This window comes from Equus przewalskii, chromosome 5 (assembly GCF_037783145.1).
Source record: "Equus przewalskii isolate Varuska chromosome 5, EquPr2, whole genome shotgun sequence".
Classification (NCBI taxonomy): domain Eukaryota; kingdom Metazoa; phylum Chordata; class Mammalia; order Perissodactyla; family Equidae; genus Equus; species Equus przewalskii.
In genome coordinates, this window is record NC_091835.1 from 15,122,940 (window position 1) to 15,147,735 (window position 24,796).

Consider the following 24,796-nt stretch of genomic DNA (forward strand, 5'->3'; position numbering starts at 1 on the left):
TCACATAAAACTGTGTCACCGATGGAGCCTGCCTGTGGTGTTTGAGTCACAAAAAGCCCATCTGTATCTGCCTGCGTTGTTGTTCCTGCATTCATGTGGATTCCGTACATAAGTGCACGTATGTCTTCTGGCAGTGTTGTGCCTGAGCATTTATTCATTCATATTATTTTATTATGTTACTCTTTTTATTTTTTCTTGTTTTTACAGCTAGGACGTTATGTTGAGTTGTGATTATGTGTACATGTGCCTGTGTTTTTAAAAGTATGTGTGTAGGTGTGTTATTTGTAAATTCCATTTCAAGTAAATAGAGGGAGCATTATAAAATATTTGGGTTAGAAGGGGGCTATTGGGTGTGAAAGAGTTGAGAGCCACTAGACTAAGCAGCACGCTGGTGGCAGACACATCAGCGGACAAGGAAACTTCTGAATGCTAGAGGAACTTGGAGGATACTGAGGGGCCAAGGAGCAGCCTCTACCCTGTCCTAAGGGGAGGCACTGGCCGAGTGTGATCAGGAAGGCTGTTTTGCTAGGGCTCAGCTGGGTGAAGTGGAGGGCAAAGAGAATAGTGCATTCTAAGTCAGGAACAGTGGAAGCATGGCTTTTGTAAATGGCTCAAGGTTGGGATGGGGTAGGTCTGGGGGCTGGCAGTAGAGAGAGAAGGCTAAGAGGCAGGCAGATGAATGAAGGATTTAACAAGCCTTGCTTGTATTTCATTCTGGAAACACTGGGGAGCTACCAAGGGGCTTATGGCTTCGAATCAGGCTTGCAAGGTTGACTAAGCCAGGGAGAGGCCTGAGCTATGGCCATGGCACTGGGAAGGCCCAGTGAAGGTTCACATTGATTTGGAAGGTGTCAGACCCGAGATGCAGTCCTGGGGGCTCTAACTCTAGTCCCTGTGCTCTTAACCGCTTTCCTAGATTCATCCTAGGGGCTGGGGTGGACATAGGGTGGTGCCGAGCAGATGGAGAGACTTTTGGCCAGTGGAATCTACTCAACAGTGAATATGGAAGCTATAGGAAAGGGAACTTGAGGATGTGTCTAGTTACGTGAAGTGTCTGATGAGGAAAAGAACACAGGCCTCCCTTAGAGAATTGCACTGACTCTCTAGCATCTGTGCCCCAGTTAAGTGTGTGTGGGGAGACTGTTGTTCATTTATTGTGTGCGTAATTTCACTTACCTGTTGCTTTCATTTAATTTGGCACAACCTTTCATTTTGTTTTGAAAGAGATTTGAATAACAACACAGATTCTAAACAAACTTAGCAAGACTACAAAGCTAGTGATTATGATTTTCATCTGGAGTGCTATTAAAACCACTCTCATGTGCCAAATGGGAGAAGCATTCTTAACAATTTACCCCAACAATAACAAAAATATTTGGATTTATCCATCACATTGATGAGAGAAATACTGTTCTTTAAAGGAGAGACTTGCTCAGTTTCTGTTCCCTTTTTATTTTTTGAAAAGTAATGAAATTACTAAAACACTATATTATAAGAAGTTTGGAAAATAGAAAGGGGAATATTACCCCCCATATTATCTGCTACTGGCTTTTTTATGTATTTCCTTTAAATCTTATTTTTAGGTACGTGCATGTATATTTGTGTGTGTATAATATGTTATGTTATATATATAAAGATATTATAGTCTTATTGTGTAGGAATATTCTAGGAGTCAAATAAAATGAAATATGGGAGCAATATTTTGAATCCTTCTTCCTCTCAATTTCCACCGTGGTATCTAGCTACCTCCTGAGTACTTTACTAGATCTCTCTATTTAATTGTCTTTCAGGCATCTCAAAGTACGCACATCAAAACTGAGCTCTTGAGTTCTCCCTCACACTAACGTTTTACCCATCTTCCCCATCTCAGTAAATGGTTCCATTGTCCATCTCGTTGCACAAGCCAGAAGCCTAGATTTCTCCCTTTCCCTCACTTCCACACTGAATCCATCAGCAATACTTTTATCTCTACCACCAAAATAGACCTCAGACCATCTACATCTCTCCACCTGGACTGCCAGCATCCTCTTTCAAGCTGCCATCATTTTTCACCTGGACAACCTTAGCCTTCTTACTGGTCTTCTGCTTACACTGGGCATTCTTGCCTCTCTAGAGTCTGTTCTCCCAGCAGACAAGATAGATCACTCTTAAATATTCTCCTGTTTAAAATTTTCCAGTGGCTTCCCAATGTACTTAGAAAACAACCCGATTCCTTCCCATGGCACCTGAGACCTCTAGGATCTGACTTTTCCCTGTCTTTCTGAATTCGTCTCATGCCAAACCCCATGTCCTTACCCCTTGCTTGCTATGTTCCAGCCACCTAATAAACATCTTGATATTTTTGAAACACCGAGTTCTTCCCTGCCTCACAGCTCATACATGTGTGCTCTTCCCTCCCATCCTCACCTCTGGGCATGCTGGCTCCAAATCCAGTGCGTGTCACTTTAATGCCACTTAAGGAGCCATCCTAAACCACTCTAGGGAGAAAGTAGCTTTGCTTTCTTACACTTACCACCATTTGCAACTAGTGTATGTGTGTGCTTCCCCCACTGGATTGTAAGCTCCGTGAGGCAGTGACTGTGTTTGTCTTGTTTACATAGTAGTCAGTCAGTAAATATTTGATGAATAAATGAATGAATGTTACCTCCTTGAACCAGCTCGTGGAATTACCTTGCTGCCAGGCTGAGGGACATGGAATTGAAAGCCAAGGAATTACTAGTCATCATCTATGATCTTCGAAGCTCTTCTGTAGAAGAGGCTTCTCCTTTCTTTGCAGTACCCTGTTTTTGCCCAGATAATGTTTGGCTGGGACTCAAGTAAATGGTCAGCTCCCAGCCTTCCATCTGAGGTTGGTGCATTGTTTAATAAACTGACCTAGATAGTAAGGGTTGCATTGCCAATAGAGCTACTTTTGGGGGGATATAATGTTGGAAGGTGGCTAGTTTTCACTTCTGCTGCCAAAGGTGACAGGAGAGGGGCACCAGAGAGGAATGGTAAAGAGAGAGAACACAGTGACCAAATTTCCCTCCCAAATTGCCATTGCCAAGGACACGTGCGGGTATAGTGGTTGAAAAAAGCATCAAGGACAGAAACCAGACAACTTAAGAACAGTTTATTTTGGGAAGAAGCAGTCCTATCAAGATCTTTCCTAGTGGCATTAAGGTTCAAAAACATGAAAAATCCTCGCCATATCTTGTTGCTGTAATGCCAATTTGGGACCATTTATTAAGATCCCCAAACCCCAGAACTTCTGATCAGTTCAATGCCTACCTGGTGTTAACTGCTTTTACGGGAGGAAATTATGGAACATACAATACAATAGGCCACTTCTAGCTGACTGCCTCTTACCGTACCTTGTTCTCTTTCCTTGTCTGACACTGTCTCCATCAAGTTACATCCTTAATGAGGTCGTTTGCTCTGCATACACCGTGAGATTATATCTTAGAGTAATACATTTTCTACTTTCTGAGCTATGCCTGAGAGGGCAGCCTCTTCAACTGTGGAGAGAATTTGCCATTTAAGAGAGGAGGACCTTTATAGCTTGTCACAGCTTTCAATCATAGCTTCAGTTTTTGATTCTTTAACAGTGGCACTTGGGAGCAAGAACATTATGCAGAACCACTTAGCTCGGCCTTACAAATAGCCTCTTAAAGGAATGAGGATCAGTTTATGCTGGCATGATAGGAAAGGACACTGAGTGTTGGTGTTAATATCTGCGTATAGTTTGTATAACTGATATCTACAATAATATCTTTTGTTTTCCAGCTTTATTGAGATATAATTGAAGATAATCCACAATAATATCTTAATCTTAGTTTTGCTCCAAAATTACCTTTCCACCACCACTATCCCTTATATGTAATTTGTAGCAACACTGATTTGATTTTTAACTTTCTTTTTTTGCATTTTTAATTTTTTTTTTAGTTTTTTTTCTATAAACAAGTGATGAGCCCCCATTGTGTGTCAGGAAGTATGCAAGTGCTGCATATCTGGAGCTCCACAGGACAAAAAAATAGTGGCCGAAGATTTTTCAGAATTGTCGAAAGACATAAGACCACAGATTGAAAAAGCCCAGCAAATCTCAAGGAGAATGAAGAAAACAAATCTACAGGAGCCAGCCCAGTGATGAGGGGTTAAGTTCCCTTGTTCTGCTTTGGCAGCTGGGGGTTCCCGGTTGCAGACCTACGCACTGCTTGTCAAGGCATGCTGTGGCAGGCATCCCACATATAAAGTAGAGGAAGATGGGCATGGATGTTAGCTCAGGGCCAGTCTTCCTCAGCAAAAAAGAGGACGATTGGTGGCAGATGTTAGCTCAGGGCTAATCTTCCTCAAAAACAAAAAAAATAAATCCACAACTGGAATGATTGTGGTATAATGGCAGTATATTCCAAAAGAAAGAGAAAATCTTAAAAGCTGAGAGAAAAGGCAGATTACCTACAGAAAAATGACTGTCCAGTTGACAGCACATTTCTTAGCAGCAGTGGTAGATCCTACACCTATCATCGAAGTAGGATGCTGAAATAAAGACCTTTTTGGACATACAAAGACTAGCAGAATTTTTTACCTTCAGACTTTAACTGAAAGAATTACTAAAAGTTGGACTTTAGCAAGAAGGAAGTTGAACCCAGAAGTAGGTCACACCATTACAGAGCAAGGGCAAACCCAGAAATTGGACATGTTAATTAACTTCAGTAGTGTAAGTAAATGGCTGCCTCTGTGTTAGGATTTGAGTGCAAACAAAATGTTTTGCCAATTGAGTATTTAACTGCTTAGACTTGGTGTTGATGTCTGAAATTCTTCGGTTTATGATGGATTATTTTCACGTCAGGCACAGGTTTTTAAGGAGAAGTCCATGGATGGAATTCAAGCCACCCATGAACTTCTGAAAATCAGAGGTGACACATTTTGTGTATGTGTAGTTTTTCCGCAGACACGATTCATGGCTTTCGTCAGACATTTAAATGGATTTAGAGCCTGAACAAGTTTAAGAACTACCGGATTAGGGTATTGTCCCCTATTAAAATAAAATTACATCGATACTTCACTCGTTCTGAAGTTGAGATACGGTGACCTGAATTTGAATGTTAGATCTGTTGGTTACTTTAGGGAACTATTGAGACCCTGGACAAATTATTTTTCTTCTTGCCTGTGCAGTGCACAACCTGTGTGGCTACGCAAAGCAGCGATCTATCTGGCCCCTGAGACTGTATCTCACCATCACAGTTGGTATTTGATTATAGCTGTTAGAATTTTCTAAAGAGAGTCGCTATTGAGCTATCAGAAGAAATAAAGCTTCTAAGTGACCAATTTTAGGGTATAATAATAGGTTTAGTGCTGGTGTTTTGTTAATTGAGCATATGTTTTGCATAATACATTGTCCAAGTGTGCTTGTGTGTGGGGGGCTGTGTTCAATCGTTCTCTCTCCCAGTGAAATTTGGTACTAAAACAACTATTAACTGGTGACCCTGTGTAATTTGTGTTTTTATAATACAGTTGTAATGTATGTTAGATATGTGCATTTTATATGTAATTTTAATTCCACTTGTTCACTCTTTCAGTAGGTGTTTATTGAGTGCTAGTGTCAGGCCATTTACAGCACTAGATGTGGTCATCGATTTAGAGTTGAATATGGCTGTCCTGTGTCCGAGGAATTACTCTGAATTAGGAAAATGGTGGAGGGTCGTAACCAAATCCTTAGTCCTAGCCTAAGACCTAGTCAGGTCAAGAGGAAGCTGTTCCTGGAAGCAGATATTTGGGATGTCAGCCTCCATGTGTAACTAAGAACAGAGTAGAGCGTGCATCTTTGAAGGAGGGCTGCTGTGAAGCCATGGGCTTCCTCACGTACCGCCAATGTCAAAATGTCTGCTTGCCTGTGTAATTATGATCATAATCACACAGTCTGTTTTGAAAGCTGCTACATTGGAAGGTGAGTCCCAGCCACCGGTTAGAGCACTCAGATGGGTCTTCTTCTCCCAAAGACCAGGCCTCCTTGTGGCTCCCGAGCACCCCCTAATCCCTAATTAGAATCCCTAATCTCAGTCCTGCTGGGGAGAAGACAGTCCCCAGTTCCATTTCCATTTGCTCTCTGCGGGTCCATTTCCTCTCTCAGGACAGGGTATCTCTTAGAGGGCGAAGGGAGGTGGTTTTTCAAATGGTTACAAACAGCATGGACACAGTTAATATACCTCTTAAAATGAGGGTATGTTTCCCTTTTCATTGGTAGAATCCTACCCTTTCTTGTGTAACGTTGAGAGATTCTCAGTTTTAACTGAATAAGATCATAATCTCTTCTTATTTTTATTCAAAAGAAGGAACACCTTTATAGATCTTAAATGAAATGAAAAGGACAGCTAGAATTTTGAGATGGAACTTTTGTGGAAAATGCTGAATGTCGGAGGATAATGCAATACGGTCTCTGGTCTGCCACCCTCCCTTCTCTAGTTATTTGCAATTACATTAGGACAATTAGATTATAACTCAGACTTCTGCAAACCCGTTTAGAAAGATAAGGAATTTATTTAACTGTATTGTACTCTAAATTGTGAGATTCAAGATTGATTAAAAGGTTGGGGTTTTAAATTGAAATTTTCTCCCATGTTATTTTATATCTATATGATTCACCATAAAGATTGGTTTTAAAAGTTTCAAAGCTATTGATGTTATTTTATCCTTTTCAGTTAAATTGAGGTTACTATTTTTAAAAAATTGATTCTGGCCTCTTTTTGTATCCCTCAAACTACCACTTTCTCAGCCATTCCTAGAACTAGTCGGAGAGTTTTCCTTGGCCTAAAAATAGAATAAAATAAGCAAAATTAAATATTTTTTTAAGGAAAAGCTAAAGAAAAGCATAGTACATGCTGTTTTTCCCTGTAAATGGGAAACCAAGTGTCTGATCCTGTATTTTATCGGTTTACACATACCGTGAGGTAGATATACTTGATGAAAATAATCACTGTCCTGAAGGAATGATTTTGTGTGTGTGTGTGTGTGTGTGTGTGTGTGAGATCTTCAGTGTGTGTGGACGTATGCAGGGGCTTGTTTGGGCAGGAGTGTGACTGAATTGGCTAATGGGAACAAGCGGCAGTACCACACTGTCTACAGTAGGCTTCTTCTCGTCTTTTTCTCTGAAGTGTTCCATTGCGTCTTCTTTTCCTGAGAGCCAACAAGTCTTTCACCAGCTCTGAGACAGTGAGCATTACTTGGAGCTGTCTTGCCTGAGGTATTCTAGGCCTTTCACTTGTCGGTGGCTGCTGTGGGAGGTGAGTGTATTGGTTTTGACTCTGGCTCTCGAGTGGGTGACTAAATGTCAGCTCCTCAGCTTCCTCCCCGCCAGGGCTCAGCACACCCTCCAAGTTGAATGTGTAGCGGTTTTAACTTGCCTCCTGGTGCTCTTGATGAAACTATCCTGGGCCGCTCGAATCATTCATTGAACACATATTTGAGTGTCCGTCCTAGGCTATGCACAGCTCTAGATCTGTGTAATATATATGTGAAAACCACAAAAGTCACTGGGCTCTTGGAGTTTACACCCAGCTCCTGGTTAACTTTCAGTTGACTCCCTTCTGGAGTGAGGGGTCGCATCCCTAAGCCATGAAGTGTATTCATATACTTGGCCTTTTTGGTTTTTTTGGATTTTTACAGAGGAAGATTCGCCCTGAGCTAACGTCTGCTGCCAATCATCCTCTTTTTTTTTTTTTTTTTTGGCTTGAGGAAGATTTGCCCTGAGCTAACGTCTGTGCCAGTCTTTTTCTACTTTTTATATGTGGGACACCACCACAGCATGGCTGGTGAATGGAGTAGGTCCATGCCTGGGATCTGAACCTGCAAACCCAGGCTGCCAAAGCAGAGCACGCAAAACTTCAACCATTCGGCCATGGGGCCAGGCCCCTGTTTGGTTTTTTTTTTTTAGCTTCTAATTGTGCATAGCAGATGAATAAGACACCGTTGCTGCCCTCAGGGAGTTTGTGAGAGAGAGAGAGAGAGACAGGCAAACTTGTAAACCTTTGCTGCCCAGCAGGCTGGATACATGATATAATAAAGGCAGAAGCAACAGCCCTGAGGAAAGGCAGTGGAAGTAAAGAGTGACTCTTCAACTGGGGCATGGTTTTTATGATAGAGCTGCTGTTGAGCTTAGCCTTGTGGTCATCTGTGAGTCTTGAGGGGCCTGGAAGTGGGGTGTAGGGATGGGTTTAGCAGGCGATGAGGATTGAGGGAAGGGATGGGCAAGGCCAAGTGTTGGAAGACTTTGACTGCACACTAGAGGTTCTGGAAACAGAGGAGTCAGTGGGTTTCACAGGATGACAGTGACATGACTGACCCTCTGTTTTAGGAGCATAACTGATGGCAGTGTGTGTGATGCATTGAAAGCAAGAGCTGGGAGACCCGCTGGGTGGTTATCTTACATTTATTCTTTTACTCATTCAACATTTACTTATCTGGGGCTTGCCTTGTGTTTATATTTATAAGTGATTGCCAATCTTAGATGCCATTTTAAGCAGAGTGGAACCAATTTAATGTTCTAAGTCATCTTTCAAGCTTGAGGTTTACATTTTTGTTTCTTTTTTGCTGAGCAACTGAAAGGTACATATGAAGATGACTTTAGCGGGACATCTCAGTCTTTATGCTGAGTTTCTCTTGCTCTCTGCTTCACTTGTCAGTGGTGTATAAAAATGCAGCAATCTGCTCTGCTGTGAGCACAGATCTGTCCCTCACAATGGCTGGTTAACTCAAGATTTAATTCAGAGAAAACTGATTTCCTTTATATTTTGTGATAAGAGCTACAGAGAAAAACTGGAAGAAATATAATGGGTTGTCTTGACAAAATGCTTCTGCTGCTCTCTAGGAGCCAGTCCACCTCTCTTGGTCCAGAAGAGATATTGCATTTTAAACATGTGGTGGTGGTTATTCATTGTACTTTTTTTTTTAAGGTAGGAAATGTTCTTTGGACTGAGTTAAATGCTGCTCGGCATAAAAGACGTGATGTGGAACAAAGCGTGCAGACTGTGACTAATTGACGTGCCCTGGGCTAACGAGAAGACAGAATGTATCTAATCAGCAGCAGAACAAACACTCACAGAGGGTCTCCTTCTCTCCTAGGACTTCCTTCGCCGGGCATCTGGCCGGGATTCTTGTTGGACTAATGTACACGCACGGGCCTCTGAAGAAAATCATGGAAACGTGTGCAGGTACAGAACAAAACGCCTTTGGCGTGACAATGAGTTGGAAGTTCATCTTAATTTTAATGGGAACAGAAGCAACCCCCAGTTTCCCTGTGGTGCAGCTTAGGAATTCCCTAACAGGCTCTTTTTAAACCAAGAGGTAAAACAGCTGGTCCAGTTCTTCATACTGCTCCAAAGAAGAGGCTGAAAACCCAAATTTTAAACCTGAGGCTTTTTTAGGGGACAAATAGTAGTATATATTTACACCACCCTTAGCATTAATGCTACGCACAGAAAAACACAATTTCCTTGAAAATGCAGAGAACTAAAGTGGGTTTAAGATGATGCATTCTTCTATAATATTTCATGAATTAATATATATGCAAGGCAGAGTTAAAAAAGAAAAACAAATCTGTACTGAAGTGCAAGGCCAGTATTTTAAAGAATTCAGAATGACCACTAGGTCCTTGGCGGGCAAGACGTATTCATGCATAGCCAAACCGAGTCTGTTATGGCGTGCAGCTTGGCTCCTGCTTTAATAATTTTTTCTTTCTTTTTTTGCTTTCTTCCCCTTCAAATTGATGCTCAATGAAAATACTTTATTTTATTTAGTAATCTATGAATTTTTTAGACCTCTTAATTTAAAATGCTATACTGGTGTTGACTTATAAGGGTCTCCTTATATTGCAAACACTTGTTTTATAGACCATATGAGTTCCCATATTTCATCTTTTATTCATGGAAAATCTTCTGAGACTATTTTGCCTTTTCTTGAACCATAAATAATTTGTTTTTGCAGTTTGTGCCACTGACTGCTATTCGTGAGCACCATATAATATTCATGATATCAGGAAGCTTTCCAGGCGCTGCACTGTCACCTTTATGAGCAGGTTGCGTTCACTTTCAGATGATTTTTACAGACCGTGTTGAATCTAAGCAGATTCCCATTTTCTTACATTTGCTTAATACTGTGTTTCCAGCGTGTGTGTGTGGAGGAGGCAGCAGGAGCTTCATTTATTGAAAATGTCCAGTTTTATTATATTTTTGATATAACTTAATTATGGAAATCTAGTAATGAGTTGTGTTGCCCAAATGCGCTCAGTACTGATAAAGGAAAAGAAATGCTTCTCGGGAGTTTAATGTTTTGTTTCATTTTTCTATGTGTGTCTGAAGATTAAGTGGTGAGTAAAGCTTTCTGCAGCCATCTTGCAAAATTTAGGCAAGTATTTTGTTTTTGAGGAGGATTTTCCCTACAATTAGAACATTTAAACTCTTTAGTTTTCCTTCTTAAAATCTTGCCTATTTTTATGGAGACTTATTTTTACATCCTTCTATCTTCAGAGTAATACAGTAGAAAATTACATACTAAAAGTTGAAACAAACATTCAGTGCTATTTACAAATAGCCTGAAATCTCTCTGCCTTTTTTCCCATGAAGCCAGAGAGGGATCTAGAATAATCTGAGAATTGCAGTGACACAGGAACCCTGTGGAAAATAACCAGGCACGTGAAGGCTACTGTCTGGTAACTCCTGGAAGAGGAGGATCACACTGAAGGTGTGCCTGTCACTGTTCCCTCTCTCCCTTCCTTCAGCAGTGCTGAATTGACTGCCCTACTGCCTTTTTAGGGACAAGAAAGGGGAAGGTCCCTTAGGAAGGGTAAGGAGTGTGGCTCTCCTAACACCCTTGTTGGAAGCAGCTTCTATAGCCAGAGCATCTCTACTTGTACAGAGACATCAAAGCCCGAGCTTGGTACCTTAGGAGGCAAAGTATCTTATGTCAAGCAAGAGAGCTTTAAAGAGCTTCAGAGAAGGGCCAGCCCTTTCGTGCACCGGTTAAGTGTGCACATTCCGCTTTGGTGGCCCAGGGTTCACTGGTTCGGATCCTGGGTGCAGACATGGCACTGCTTGGCAAGCCATGCTGTGGTAGGCATCCCACATATAATAAAGTTGAGGAAGGTGGGCACGGATGTTAGCTCAGGGCCAGCCTTCCTCAGCAAAAAGAGGAGGATTGGCAGCAGTTAGCTCAGGGCTAATCTCCCCCCTTCCCCCCCCCCAAAAAAAGCTTCAGAGAGTATAAATTAGGATTTAAGTGTCCCACACACATTCTGTTCCCTATAGAGCTAGACTCAAACAAGAGGAAAATCATTTATTTGGTTTTTTTTGCTGAGGAATATTTGCCCTAAGCTAACATCTGTTGTCAATCTTCCTCCTTTCTTTTTCTTTTTTATGTGAACCACCACAACAGCATGGCCACTGACAGACAAGTGGTGTGGTTCTGTGCCCAGGAACTGAATCCGGGCCACCAAAGCAGAGTATGCTGAACTTTAACCACTAGGCCATCAGGGCTGGCCCAATGGAATTTATTTTAACAATTGTTTAGAAATCATTTGAAATGACCTTGAGCTTTGTTATAAAGAATCTCCTAATTATTGGAAGGATTAGAAGTTAAAGCCTTATGGTTATTCTGTCCCATTGGTCCGTGTGTCTGTTTTTATGCCAGTACCATACTGTTTTGATTACTATAGCTTTGTAATATAGTTTGAAATCAGGAAGTGTTAGGAGGGCTGTTGTCAAAAAGATGAGAGATAACAAGTGTTGGTGAGGATGTGGATAAAAGGGAACCCTGGTACCCTGTTGTTGGGAATGTAAATTGGTATAGTCATGGAAAACAGCATGGAGGTTCCTCAAGAAATTAAAAGTAGAACTACCATGTAATCCAACAGTTCCACCTCTCAGTATATATCCAAAGGAGGTGAAGTCAGTTTCTCAAAGAGATTTCTGCACTCCCATGTTCATTACAGCGTTATTCACATTAGCCAAGATATGGAAACAACCCAAGTGTCTCTCAGCAGATGAATGGATAAAGAAAATGTGGTGTACACAAGTACAATGGACTATTATTCAGCCATAGAAAGAAGGAAATCCTGCCATTTGTGACAAAAATGGGTGAACCTGGAGGACATTATGCTAAATGAAATAAGCCAGACAGAGAAAGACAAATAATGTATGATCTCACTTATATGTGGAATCTAAAAATGTTTAACTCATGAAACCAGAGACTAGAATAGTGGTTGCCAGGGGCTGTGGGGAGAGGGAAATGGGGAGATATTGGTCAAAGGATACAAACTTCCAGTTATAAGATGAATAAATTCTGGTGATCTATTGTACAGCATCATGACTATAGTTAATAATACTGTATTGTATACTTGAAATTTACTGAGAGTAGATCTTGAGTTCTCACACACACGAAAGTAGTACCTATGCGAGATGATGGGTGTGTTAATGGACTTGATTGTGGTAATCATTTCATAATGCATACATATATGAAATCATCACATTGTACAGCTTTTAAAAAATGACACCGTGTAAGCTAAATATATACAATTTTTTTTTTTTTTGTCAAGCATACCTCAATAAAGCTGGCTGGGGGAGCCTGATGACAACAATTAAAATGTTTGTTTCCTTCCTCTTTAGGCATGTTTTCCTCCAATGTTGCTTATCTAGAACAGCGATACTACTTTAATAGTTCAGGTAAGCACTTTATTTCATTTAATAAATTTTAACTTATTTTTAAAAATTATAGCGTTTGCTGCTATAGAGCCACTTTAAAGTAGTACTGATCTATGCTCTTGTAGAGCAGTTCACATGTCATGTAATTGTGCCTCTAACATCCCTGCAACCTAGTTGGAGGGGTAGCCCTGGGAACATGTTTGGGTGCGTTGGTAGGGAAGGCCAGGGAAGGAGGTAACTCAGGCATGAAATTATTGTGTGATTGGCGTGAGGTCTCTCAGACAGGATGGATTCATACTAGACCCAGACTCCTCTATGCTCAGCCTAAGAGACTGTCCTCCTGGCTAAGTGTGAGAAGTTAGTTTCAGGTAAGCAAGTCCCCCTAGTCCACCCCATCTACATATTCAGGAAGAATCATGCTTACCCTAAGAGGCTAGATAGGCATTCCTCTAGGAAGTTAATAAGTTAATACCTTGGGACTTTCTAGATGTCTATGTAAGTAGGTAGAAAGGACTTCCTGCTAAAGCATGTGACCTGTTTTAGGCTAAGGCCCTTACATCCCATCCTGGGAAGCATGTGCTGTATTATCCCAGACCTGTACCAGCACACCGGTGGTAAAGAAGCCGTAGGCTACGGCAGCAAGCACGGGGTCTCTTTATAGTCATGCCAGTTGAGAACCGGCAACCTTTTCTATAAAGGCCAGATAGCTGATGTTTTAGACTCTGAGGGCTTTGTTGGCCCTATGGTCTCTGTCACAACTAGTCAACCTGTCGTTGTAGCATGAAAATAGCCATAGGCAATTCATAACTTAATGGGGGTAGCTGTTTTCCAATAAAACCTTATTTACAAAAATTGGCAGCAGGTTGGATTTGAACCACAATTTGTAGCTTTTTGACCTCTGCTTCAAATAATATAGGCACAAAGAATTATTGATGTATGTATATATAGTGCTTTTGCTTTCTTTTCCTATAGAATGTTCTTAGCCCCAGTCTGGTTTACCCAGTAGAGCTTGGTGAGTGGCCATGTTGTGCAGAGTGCCAGACCTGCCACTGTGTGAGAAGGGGAAAGAGCTACAGTCCCTGTCTCAAAGAGTTTATAACCAGGAGTTATATGTATGGTTAGTTATACTAAAACGTCTCCTTTAGTCAATCTCCCTCTCTCTTCATGGGCAACCACTGTTCTGATTTCATTTCCCTCACCATAGGTTAATCTTGAAAGTCATATAAATGCCATCATTTACTAAGTACTCCTTTGTATCTGACTTCTTTCATTCAACCTAATTTTTTATGATCCATATATGTTGTTGTATGTATCAATATATTTTTTATTGCTGAATGGTATTTTATTATTTCAATATACTACTGGTTTTCTAGATATCCTTTTCTTAGTGATTTTTAATTTAATTCTCTTGTTGTTAGGGAACACACTCTGTGTAGTTTCAATCCTTTTAATTTAATGAGACTTTCTTTTGGCCCAGCATGTGTTCTGTCCTGGTGAATGTACCATGTGCTCTTGAAAAGAATATGTATTCTGCCATTGATGAGTATAGTGCTCTATACATATCAATTAGGTCAGGGTGGTTTATAGTCTTATTTATATCTTCTATGTCTTTACTGATTTTCTGTCAATGCTAAGGGGGAGTTTAAAATCTCTAACTATTATTGTGAAGTTATCTTTATCTCCCTTTAATTCTGTCAGTTTCTGCTTCATGTATTTTGCCTTTCAAATTTGGAAGGGTTTCAGATACTATTTCTGTAAATATTTATTCTCCACTAATCTCTTTCTCCTGTCCTTCAGAAATTTTAATGACGTGAATTTTAGACATTTTGATAGCGTCCCTCAAGCCCTTCAGGCTCTATTTATGTTTTTCAACTTTTTCCCTCTGTGTTCTTTATATAGGATAATTTCTCTTGATCTATCTTCAAGTTCAGTGACTCTTTGCTCTGTCATCTCCAGTCTGCTGTTGACTCTATTAAACCTATCCAGTGAATTTTTTTTAATATTTTATTTTTTAGTTCTAAAATTTCCATTTGGTTCTGTTTTTGTAGTTTCTTTGTCTCTGCTGAAAACTCTGCCTCTCCATTCATTTCAAGAGTGTTCATCTTTATCTCATGGAGCATGGTTATTATACCTTCTTTAAAATCTGCCTGATAATTCCAACATCTGGGTCCTCTCATTTGCCTGGCATCTGTTGATTATCTTTTTCTCCAGAGAATTGGTCACATTCTTCCATTTTGTTTTGGTTTCGCATATCCAGTAATTTTGTCTTGTATCTGAACATTTAAATTATTATATTGTGAGATTCCAGATCCTGTGAAAATCCTTTGCAACATGTTGGTTTTGGGGGAGTTTTTTGTTTGTTTTCACAGACAGTCACCCTGGTTAGGCTTAGACCACAAATTCTGTCTCTCCTTCTGTGGGTGGTGGATTCCAATGTCAGTTCAGTTTTCAGATCCTTTACTGTGCTATTTGGGCCTATCACATGCATGTACCACTCACAGGTTAATCTGATACTTGTGTGGTGGGTTATATGGTAGTTTAGTTTTCAAAGCCTTTGTTTTTTTTATTCCCCCTTGGGTCTGTTCATCACATGCATAGCTCAGGTTGGGCACACAGCTTGTGTCAGTTGATCCACAGAAATAAGGATCCCTTTTTTATAGATCCAAATTTCCATGTGGTATCATTTTTCTTTTGCCTCAAGAATTTTCTTAAACATTTCCTCTAGTGCAGATTTCTTGGTAATCAATCCTTCCAGCTTTTGTTTTATTAAAGAACTAAAGAATATCCCCCCTTTTTATGATTTCCAGTTATGCCAATGTTAGACTGCTTCACGTTGGCCCGCAAGTCCCTGAGGCTCTGTTTATTTTACTTGATGTATATGGGCTTCAGTTTGGATAGTTTCTATTGCTGTGTGTTCAAGATCACTGATCTTTCTTCCACAATGTCGAATCTGCTGTGCGTCCCATCTAATGAATTTTTCATCTCAGATACTGTCTTTTTCAGCTCTAGAAGTTTCATTTAGTTCTCTTTTATATCTTCCATTTCTCTCCTCATTATATTCATGTTTTTATTTATAACTGTGCTCATGATTTAAATAAAAACATGAATATAATGAGATGAGCACAGTTCTAATAGCTGTCTTAAAGTCTCTGACTGCTAATTTTGTCTCCTCTATATCTTTTTTGCATCTGCTTCACTAGATTGATTTCTCTCCTTGTTGTGGGTCACAATTTTTGCTTATTTAGTAAGTTTTGATTGGATGCTAGACATTGTGTATTTTGTGGCATTGAGTGCTAGAGTTTATCTTCTTTAAAAGAAAACTGGGCTTTGTTCTGGCACACAGTTAAGTTTCTTGATGATTAGTTTGATCTTTCTGGTTTTTTTTTTAAATTCTCTGGGTGGGTCTAAAGTAACTTTTATTCTAGAGTTAATTCTGCACTACTACTGAGGTGTTTCTTTCTTGGGATTTTTCCTGAATGTCGTTTGTTCCATAAGAACGCTCTACCCTGGCTGGTTGAAACAAAGTCTGCCAGCCCTGAGTGAGCTGTGGGAAATGTTCAGCTTATAGCTCTCAGTCATTCTTTGTCTCGTCTCGTGGCATTTCACGTACACACACATGACACATATTCAGCAATATCTTCAGGGAGATCTCTGGAGGTTTTTCTGTACACATAGTTTTCTCCTTTGCTGTGCTCTGCCCTGCAAATTCCAGCTCAACTCAGGGACCCTGCTGTGCCTGCTTGTGTTCCCCCTCCCTGAACCACAGTCTGGAAAGTACCTCTATGCTCATTTCCTTTATTTCCTTTCTCCCAAGGTCCAAAATCCTGCCCTGCCTATTATACAATGTCTGGAAACATTTGTTTCATATATTTTTCTCCTGGCTTCTACTTGGTTATGGCAGGAGGGCTAATCCAGTTGCAGTTACTCCTTCCTGGCAGAGGTAGAAGTCCAATCCAGCAATATTAATGTAGTGCATTCAGTGCTCAGCCTGGGAGGAAGGAGTAGGGTTGCAGTTACTGGAGGTTATCCAGAGGAAGTGGAGTGCTGAGTCTTGATCAGTCAGTAGAAGGAAAGCAATGGGAGGAAAGGACTTTTCAGGCCTTTACGAAAAGGGCTGTTTGGGATTATCCAGAATGTGCTGGAGTGCCTCTGAAGGCTTTAATCATTAGAGTGATACTATTGGAGTTACATTCAAGCTATGTTTTTGACGTGGTTCTAAAGGCTTGGGTCATGATTGTCGATCCTGGCTGTATATATGAACCACCTGAGGGACTTTACAACCTATCCAAGCCTTGAATTCACCCCAGACCAATTAAATCAGAATGAGGACAGAGATAGGGACTTGGACTTCTTTTTAAGCTTCCTAGGTAATTCTAACGGGATCGGGAACAGAAATTATAGGTTTAGATTGAGGTTCTCTAGGTTTGGGGACCACAAAGGGGAATACTGTTGCTGCTCCAAGAAGAGGTTTCACTTCTGAGGCTTTTACTTCTCCTGATTTGGATGCTTAAAATCCTAGAAACGTGGTGTTAGTGCAGACGAGGAACAGTTGCTGGACAAGGAAGGCCAGCTCACCTGCTACTGTGTGTGGACTCATCTGAAGAGAGGCGGTATGATGGTTAGTTATTGACAAAGCTGATAAGCTGGAAGAGCATTGGGTCCTTTTGGTTGTTGGTTATGGAGACCAGTTCACAATGACTTAAGTATAAGAAGAACTTTATTGGTCTATGTGACGAGAAAGAGGTGGCTTGGACAGGAAGATCGTTTTAGTTCTAAGTCCCACTGTGATTTCTCTCTTCCTGTTGACTGTTCTCTCCACTAGGCAGGGGACCTCGCCCCTAGCACCTTGAAGTTGCTAGAGGAAAAAGGGCTTCTCTCCTGGTTCATTTTTTAAATCCTCAAAAGAAACAGGAATGTTCCTCTTGACAAAGAGGATAGTACTAAGATACTTGTGCAGAGACATGGCTTAAATTATCATAGATTTCCTAGGACTAAATATTGTGTGACAGCTGGCAAATTGAGATTTAGGTATGTTAAGTAACTTGGCCAAAATCATACAGGTAGTCAGTGATAAACTAGGACTAAAAGTGCAAGTCACTGATTCCTAGTCCCTGCTTCTTCTGTTATACAGAGCTCTAAAGTGAACATTCTGCTGATTTAACCTTACAAAATAGGGCAGTTCCCCTTACTTTCTTTTCTTTCTTTTTGTTTGTTCGTTTTTGCATTTATTAAAAAAAAAGAAAAAAGGGAAACCTGCTCCTTTCTTCCTTCATATGGAAGAGACATAAGCACAGCAGACACACAGACCAGAGGATTGAAGGCAAAACTAAAAGCTTCTTTTACTTTTCTTTCTTATCCCCTGTAAGATTACCATATTTATATTCTTTCCTCTGAAGTGATTGGATTTCTTCAAAGGCAGAGCTACATAAGGCCAGGTGGCCATGTTAATGGTCATCTAGGGAACTTTTATGAGAGCATATGTATCTCTTACAAGTAATGATTTATTCTTAATATGGCCGTCCTTAGCTGGAAAAGTCTTTATAGGTCAAAGAACCTCATGAATGTTTCAAAAGCTGTTACCAATTTTTCTAATCTTGGTGGTGTTTCTTGATCTCTTTTGCCATGAAATCCTGGTATGTGTATAAGGAACAGATGGAGTAGTTAATAGAATAATGATAACCAGAATTTCTTTTACTATAGAGCCAAAGTATATAGCGACAAAAGAATATTAAACTAGTATTCATCGTGGGATATAATTTAAACTTATTTATCTTAAGTGTTTGATTGTTAGGTTTTTCCAGCCATGTTTATTATGAAGATTTAAAAATATCTGATTGGGCCAATGGAACAGCTGTAGAAAATTTTCGGTCCTAGGAGACCTGTTCTCATTATAATAGATATTGATGGGTTTTTTGTTCTTGTTGATGATTTATGACTGATGATATAGAACTTTTAACTACACTAGTCTTTTTGACTTAAAGCACTAAACTTTCCCTTTCTCCCTCCTCTTGTTTTGTCTGACAAGTACCAAATTAGATTTTATAATATTCAGATGTTTAGAGTTGTAGACTACATTTCATTAAGGCACTGCTGGGTTCTTTTTTAAATAAGAAATAACATGAAGAAAAATCTTTTTCTGTATCAAGAAAATGTTGCCTCACATCGTAGCAAATTTACCTGACAATTAAAACTCTTGGATGTTATGTTCTATTTTTGGTATCCGTATAGATGGGTATTCAAAGCTTTTGGGTTATTCTGGATTTTGAATTAGCTGAACATTTTTGAGGGTAGATAGGTAGAAATGCTGCTTAGACCTTCTGTAACAGAATGACTTTCCATGGGGGGTTGAAAGTGGTAATGAGCCGTATGGGAAAGTGCCCAATATGCTTTTTCTGTTGCAATAAAATAACTGGCACTCTGAGGGACTTGGGTAGTCGCTCTATTCAGGGATTGCTGAAGTATCCTGTGCTATTCAGCAACTTAGCCATAAATATTCTATTATGTTTTGGACTTGTTGCCCCTTTCTTTGTTCTTCGTGAAGTATATTGGTTGTGTTTTGACCATTTGCCCTTATATGAAAGGTTTTTGTTTTTTGTGTTTTTTGGTGAGAAGTATAGAAAGCAAGATTTGTAGAAGTACCACAGTCTTCTTTACTCTCAGGATATGAAGCTTGCTGGTGGGTATTCCCCAACACAGCATTGGGAGTTGAATTTTTCTGATGGTTCTGTTGAGTAGAGACCAATTTGAGGAAGGGTGTCCATGTTTTAAATTGTATCCAGATTGCACTTCAATCCTAAACCATTGTGAGGATTTGGGAAATTTACTCATATCCTTCTCCTGTTTTAAATATCATAATGTTAATATTCTGACATGGGAAACATGAGAGAGAATATGGAAGGTGACTTATTGGAGGTATTTAGTAAATCTCCACTAATTTTTACTCCATTAGGAGTGAGGCTTGTCAAAATTAGCCTCCAAAATCTTGAACAATTTTATTTCGTGCTTATTTAAATCATTCATTTTTGTGATTTTCAAGAACATTCAGTAAAATAGTACCAAAATAGAAGAACATTATAATAATCAGTAAGAGTGGACAAAAGGTCTGAACAGACGTTTCTACAAAGGAAATATACAAATGGCCGGTAAGCACATGAAAAGATGTTTGACATCATTAGTCATCAAAACGATAGTGATATTCCACTGCACACCCACTAGGATGGCTATAATTAAAAAGACAGATAATAATGAGTATTGGTGAGGATGTGGAGAAATCTGAATCCATATGCACTGCTTGTGCCAATTTAAAATGGTGTAACCACTTTGGAAAATATTTTCAGAGTTACAAATGGTTAAACATAGAATTAAACATACCACATGGCCCTGAAATTCCACTCCGAGGTATGTACCCAAGAGAAGTGAAAACATGTGTCCACATAAAAACTCGTACGTGAATGTTTATAGCAGCATTATTCACAATAGTCAAAAGGTGGAAATAACCCAAATGTCTGTCAATGATAAATGAATAAACGGAATATGATATATCTGTACAATGGAATATTATTTGGCTTCAAAAAGGAATGAAGTACTGATTCATGCTACAACATGGGTGAACCTTGAAAACATTGTGATAAATAAAATAAGCCAGACACAAAACACCACATATTATATGATCCCTTTTATGTTGTTATCCAAAATAGTCATAGCTATAGAGATAGAAAGTAGATTAGTGGTTACTTAAGGCTGGGAGGGATCGGGGGGTGATAGCTAAAGGGTTCAGGTTTCTTCTTTGGGGTGATGAAAATGTTCTAAAATTGATTGTGGTGATGATGGCACAACTCTATGAATATATGAAAAGCCATTGAGTTATACACTTTAAATTGGTGAATTATATAGGATGTCAACTATATCGCTTTAAAGCTGCTATAAAAACATAACCAATAGACACAAATACTTTACATGACAAATATTTATATAAACAAGTATAATTACGTAAGTTTATCAACTGAAACTAGATTAGTGTGTTTTATTTCCATTTCATCTTTTATATGAAAATAAAGACTTTTAGAGTGCCTGAAAATTCTTATGGGAAATAGTTAAAGTTTCCCTTTTAATCCTGTATGTTAGGAAAGCATTTTCTTCATAACCAACACAAAAGTAAATTTTAAAATAGCCGCAGGATCAATTATCAAAAATTCTAAATATGAAATTTAAATTAACCAGGTTCTACCCTACAGTGTTCCTCTTTTTGGCTTGATTGTATTTTTTTCTATAGCCTTATTAAAGCAATAATAAGCTTAAACTGAGGCATGTGCTATGTCAGGTAATATGACGACATAGGACACAAGAGTCACAGTGAAGGGAAGGAATTTTCATCAGCAACAAAAAGCACATTAAGTAAACATTTGAAACATCATCTTCAAAGGGTATGATAATGGAAGGAAAGAAGAGAAAAAATTAAACAGACTGTTACTTCTCTCTCATTCTACCAGAATTAGATTGGTAATCTCCTATAAGAAAAAAAATCTCTTCCAAACAAATTCCTTGAAAGTGGGTGATTAAAGAAAATGTAAGGAGTAAACTCAAGCTGACTTGAAAAGATTGATGGAAATACCTTGCAAAAGTGAACTTTGCTCTGTAATTGACCTTTTTTAATGAGGTATCTGTTTAATACTTAAAGTATTTTTTAACGACAAGGTTGTCTTTCATTTTATCTAGCAACCATTTTCTTAAAAGTGCTGTTAATAGAAACTATGATCCCTGACACAGAATTATAATTATGGAGACACTGGCTTGTGTATCTCAACGTAGTTATTACCATCTGAAGTATCATACCCAGCAGAGAAACCCTATAGTATATGTATTAAATGTTAGTTTGCCTCTCATTGTCTGCAGCCACCAGACAGTAAGGCTTTACCCACTGTCATTTCAGCCATTCCCTTGACTCCAGTCAGGACTTCACTGAAAATACTCCAAGTATTAACTAACTCTAAAACTCTAAGAGTCTGCTGCTCCGTATGTCAATAGCCTATTCCAGGCTTCTCTCTAGTACTGCTCATACCTTCTAAATTAATATCTTCTTCCTTTTCAGCACATAAGGACTTACGCATGTTCAGTCTTATGTTGGGCACTGTGGATACAACAGTGACAAGACAATCATTGCCCACCCCAAATGGCATTCTCCATTTGTCATCTTTTCTTATTTTGAGGATTATTACTATATGCAGAATAATGGCATAAATCATGTTATTGTCTTTGCTTATAAAATAGGAAGTATGAAAAGAACGGTCCATGGCAATGTTCTGTAACCTTCTCCTTGTGCCTGTAGGCTACTCTGGATATCAGGATTCTTACCCATATGGCAGGCCAGGTCACTATGCAGAAGTACCCAGGAACTATGATGTGTACACAGCAGGACTTAGTGAAGAGGAACAGCTGGAGAGAGCATTAAGAGCCAGCCTTTGGGACCGAGGTAGGAATTTTGCACCCTTCGCTTGTTTTAAAGCATACCTCACATGGTGAGATGGTCTGAGAAAGGACTGTTTGGAGCAAATTAAACTTTAGTTTATAAAAAGGATATGTAGATGAAAAAATGTGTGCAGATTGTGATTACAAGGAATGGGGTGTGATGCCATATGCCCAGCAACCTCAGCTAATAAGGTGCGAGACTATGTATGTATTGTTAAAGTGGTTCTTTTTATAGGCCTGCTGCATTCGATGCTTTGACATTAAAGTCAAAAAACTAAAAAAAATTCAGGGGCATGAAAAAAGGAGTTTGCTTTGGAATCCATATCTGTAAAGCAGGCTCTATGTCACTTTGTATCAAAGTGTTGCCCACACACCTTCCTCAAAATCACATGGACAGCTTGATAAGAATTCAAACTCAGAGTTCCATTCCAGACCTACTGAACCAATCTCTCTGGGGGCAGAACCTTGGAATGTGTATTTTTAACCAGCTTTCCAGAAGATTCTTTTACAAACTCACACATGAAAACCACTGTATTTCTCTTGCCATCTTTGTTCTGGGATTGGCTTATGGGTTTGGGTATTACTGTTTTATTGTTTTAGTAGTGACTAAAACTCATCTATTCATCCAATAAGCATTTGTTAAGGTTTTATTATGTTTCATGTACTGTGTTAGGTACAATAAGGAATTCAGAGAGGTAAAAGACGGAATCTGTCCTCAAAAAGTTCAGTCTCAGGGCCGGCCCCATGGTATAGTGGTTAAGTTTGGTGTACTACGCTTTAGCGGCCCAGGTTCACGAGTTTGGTTCCTGGGCACATTCCTACACCGCTCGTTGGCAGCCACAGTGTGGCAGCAACCTGCATATAAAGTGGAGGATGATTGGCACAGATGTTAGCTCAGGGCTGATCTTTCTCAAGCCAAAAAAGAAAAAAATAGTTCACAGTCTCTGGGAGTGGAGACGCCGTAACACACCAGTAACCATAATATCAGGTACCTAAGAGAGTTTAGGCTAAGTTCTAGAGGCAATGAGAGGGGGCAAGCTTCTTCTTAACTAGAGCCCTCAGAATTTCATGGAGGAGGTGGCATTTGAGTTGGACCTTCAAGAATGTGTAGAGTTTGCATAGATGTGGAAGGGTCTTCCAGGCAGGAGTCAGTATCTGCACAGACACAGAAGTAAGGGTCGTGGTTAGCCAGCCTGCACTTTTGAACTGTGCACTGAGAGAGGAAGGGAAGAAAGAGTGGGAAGTTAAGCTGAGGCCTGATCCCAGAGGCCTTAAAATTAAATGGGCCAAGTGGAAAATGGATCTGGTATATGATGTACGTGCCAGTAAGTTCTGCTGGGGGGAGTGATGTGATCAGAGCTGTGTTTTATGAATCTGTCAGCAGTCATTCCACAGACAAGGACTGAGCACCTGTAGGGGGTACCAGGCATTATGCTAGACGATGGGAATACATAAATTATGACAACTTCATTTCACACTTTAAGGAATACAGTCTTAGCAGCTACAGTGCACATGGAGGTGGGCAATTACAGCAAGAGGGGAGATAACTCAGAAGACTTGCAGTAGTCTGAACAAGAAATGAAAACCTAAATTATGAAGGCGGCAGGGGAAATTCAGAGGAAGAGATAGATCAGTATTTATTAGGTGGAGAGTATCAAAACTGTGGCGTACTGGTCGTCTATTGCTGTGTAACAAGTCACCCAAAACACATGGCTTAAAACAATAGACATTTCTTTTTGTTCTTGAGTTTATGCGTCAGCTGGGCCAGACTATGTGACCTTGGCTGATGTGCTAGAGTGTCTGCAGTGGTCAGCTGAGGCTGGCTGCTCTAAGATAACCTCATTTACATGCCAGCCTACTTTTGTCTGAGGTAATGGTGGAGATTGAGCCGCACATCGCTCCTCATCCAGCAGGCTAGCCCAGGCTCCTTCATAAGGCCTCAGTGCAAGGGTTCCAAGAGAGTGTGGAAATAAGCAAGGTTTGTGCTGGTACGTCATCAGTCCCGCTGTATTTTATTGCTGAAGCAAGTCACAACACTAGCCCAGAATCATAGAATAGGGAAACAGACTCCGCCTCTTCATGGGAGTAGCTGCAGAGTCATGGTGCAAAGATCATGAGTGGAAGGAGGGGTGGGGAATTGGGGCCATTCTTGTAATCACTGTATCGCATGTAGTCAATGGACTACCAGATCGCAGTCACTAGAAGCCTGCCTTAGCCAAGGAATCCTAAATTCAGGGGGTAGGGCCCCAGAGCCCGTATTTTAACAAATTCTCATGGTTATTCCTATACACACAGGAGTTTAATCACTACTAGGCAAGATTTTAAATATTATGGGATAGGTAGGTCAGGGTAAAGCTGCTCAGCAGAAGGCTTTATTTAGGATCACAAAGGGACAGCACAACAGAATATTTTGGAGTGATAGAACTATTCTGTATCTTGATTGTTGTGATGGAAACACAACTCTTTGCGTTTCTCAAAACTCTCATGACTGTACATCACGAAGAGTAAATTTTCCTGTAAAGAAATTTTAAAGAAGTAAATAAAAATAAGAAACCCAATGGAATGACTGATAGTCTTGCAAATATCAAAGACTACAAAAACCATTAGTTAGAAGGTTGTTGAGAAACAGGACATTCACACAGTGATAAACTATCAGTTCATAG

The 24,796-nt window shown here is 39.8% G+C and overlaps 1 protein-coding gene across 14 annotated transcripts in view; it reads left to right on the top strand.

The window, feature by feature from the left end:
• Positions 1-24,796, top strand: part of RHBDD1 (rhomboid domain containing 1) — a 150,896-nt gene that overhangs the window by 79,204 nt on the left and 46,896 nt on the right. For 11 of the 14 annotated variants that reach the window (XR_011539813.1, XR_011539811.1, XR_011539812.1 and 8 more), the window contains 3 exons: positions 9,097-9,185; positions 12,633-12,689; positions 21,994-22,137. Coding sequence is in view for 11 of the 14 variants with exons in the window: in XM_070618485.1 (XP_070474586.1) it covers positions 9,097-9,185; positions 12,633-12,689; positions 21,994-22,137 (290 nt within the window). In the remaining 3 variants the exon portion in view is untranslated. The remainder of the gene's footprint in view (positions 1-9,096; positions 9,186-12,632; positions 12,690-21,993; positions 22,138-24,796) is intronic. The other 3 variants (XM_070618486.1, XM_070618488.1, XM_070618487.1) reach the window with 1 other exon arrangement.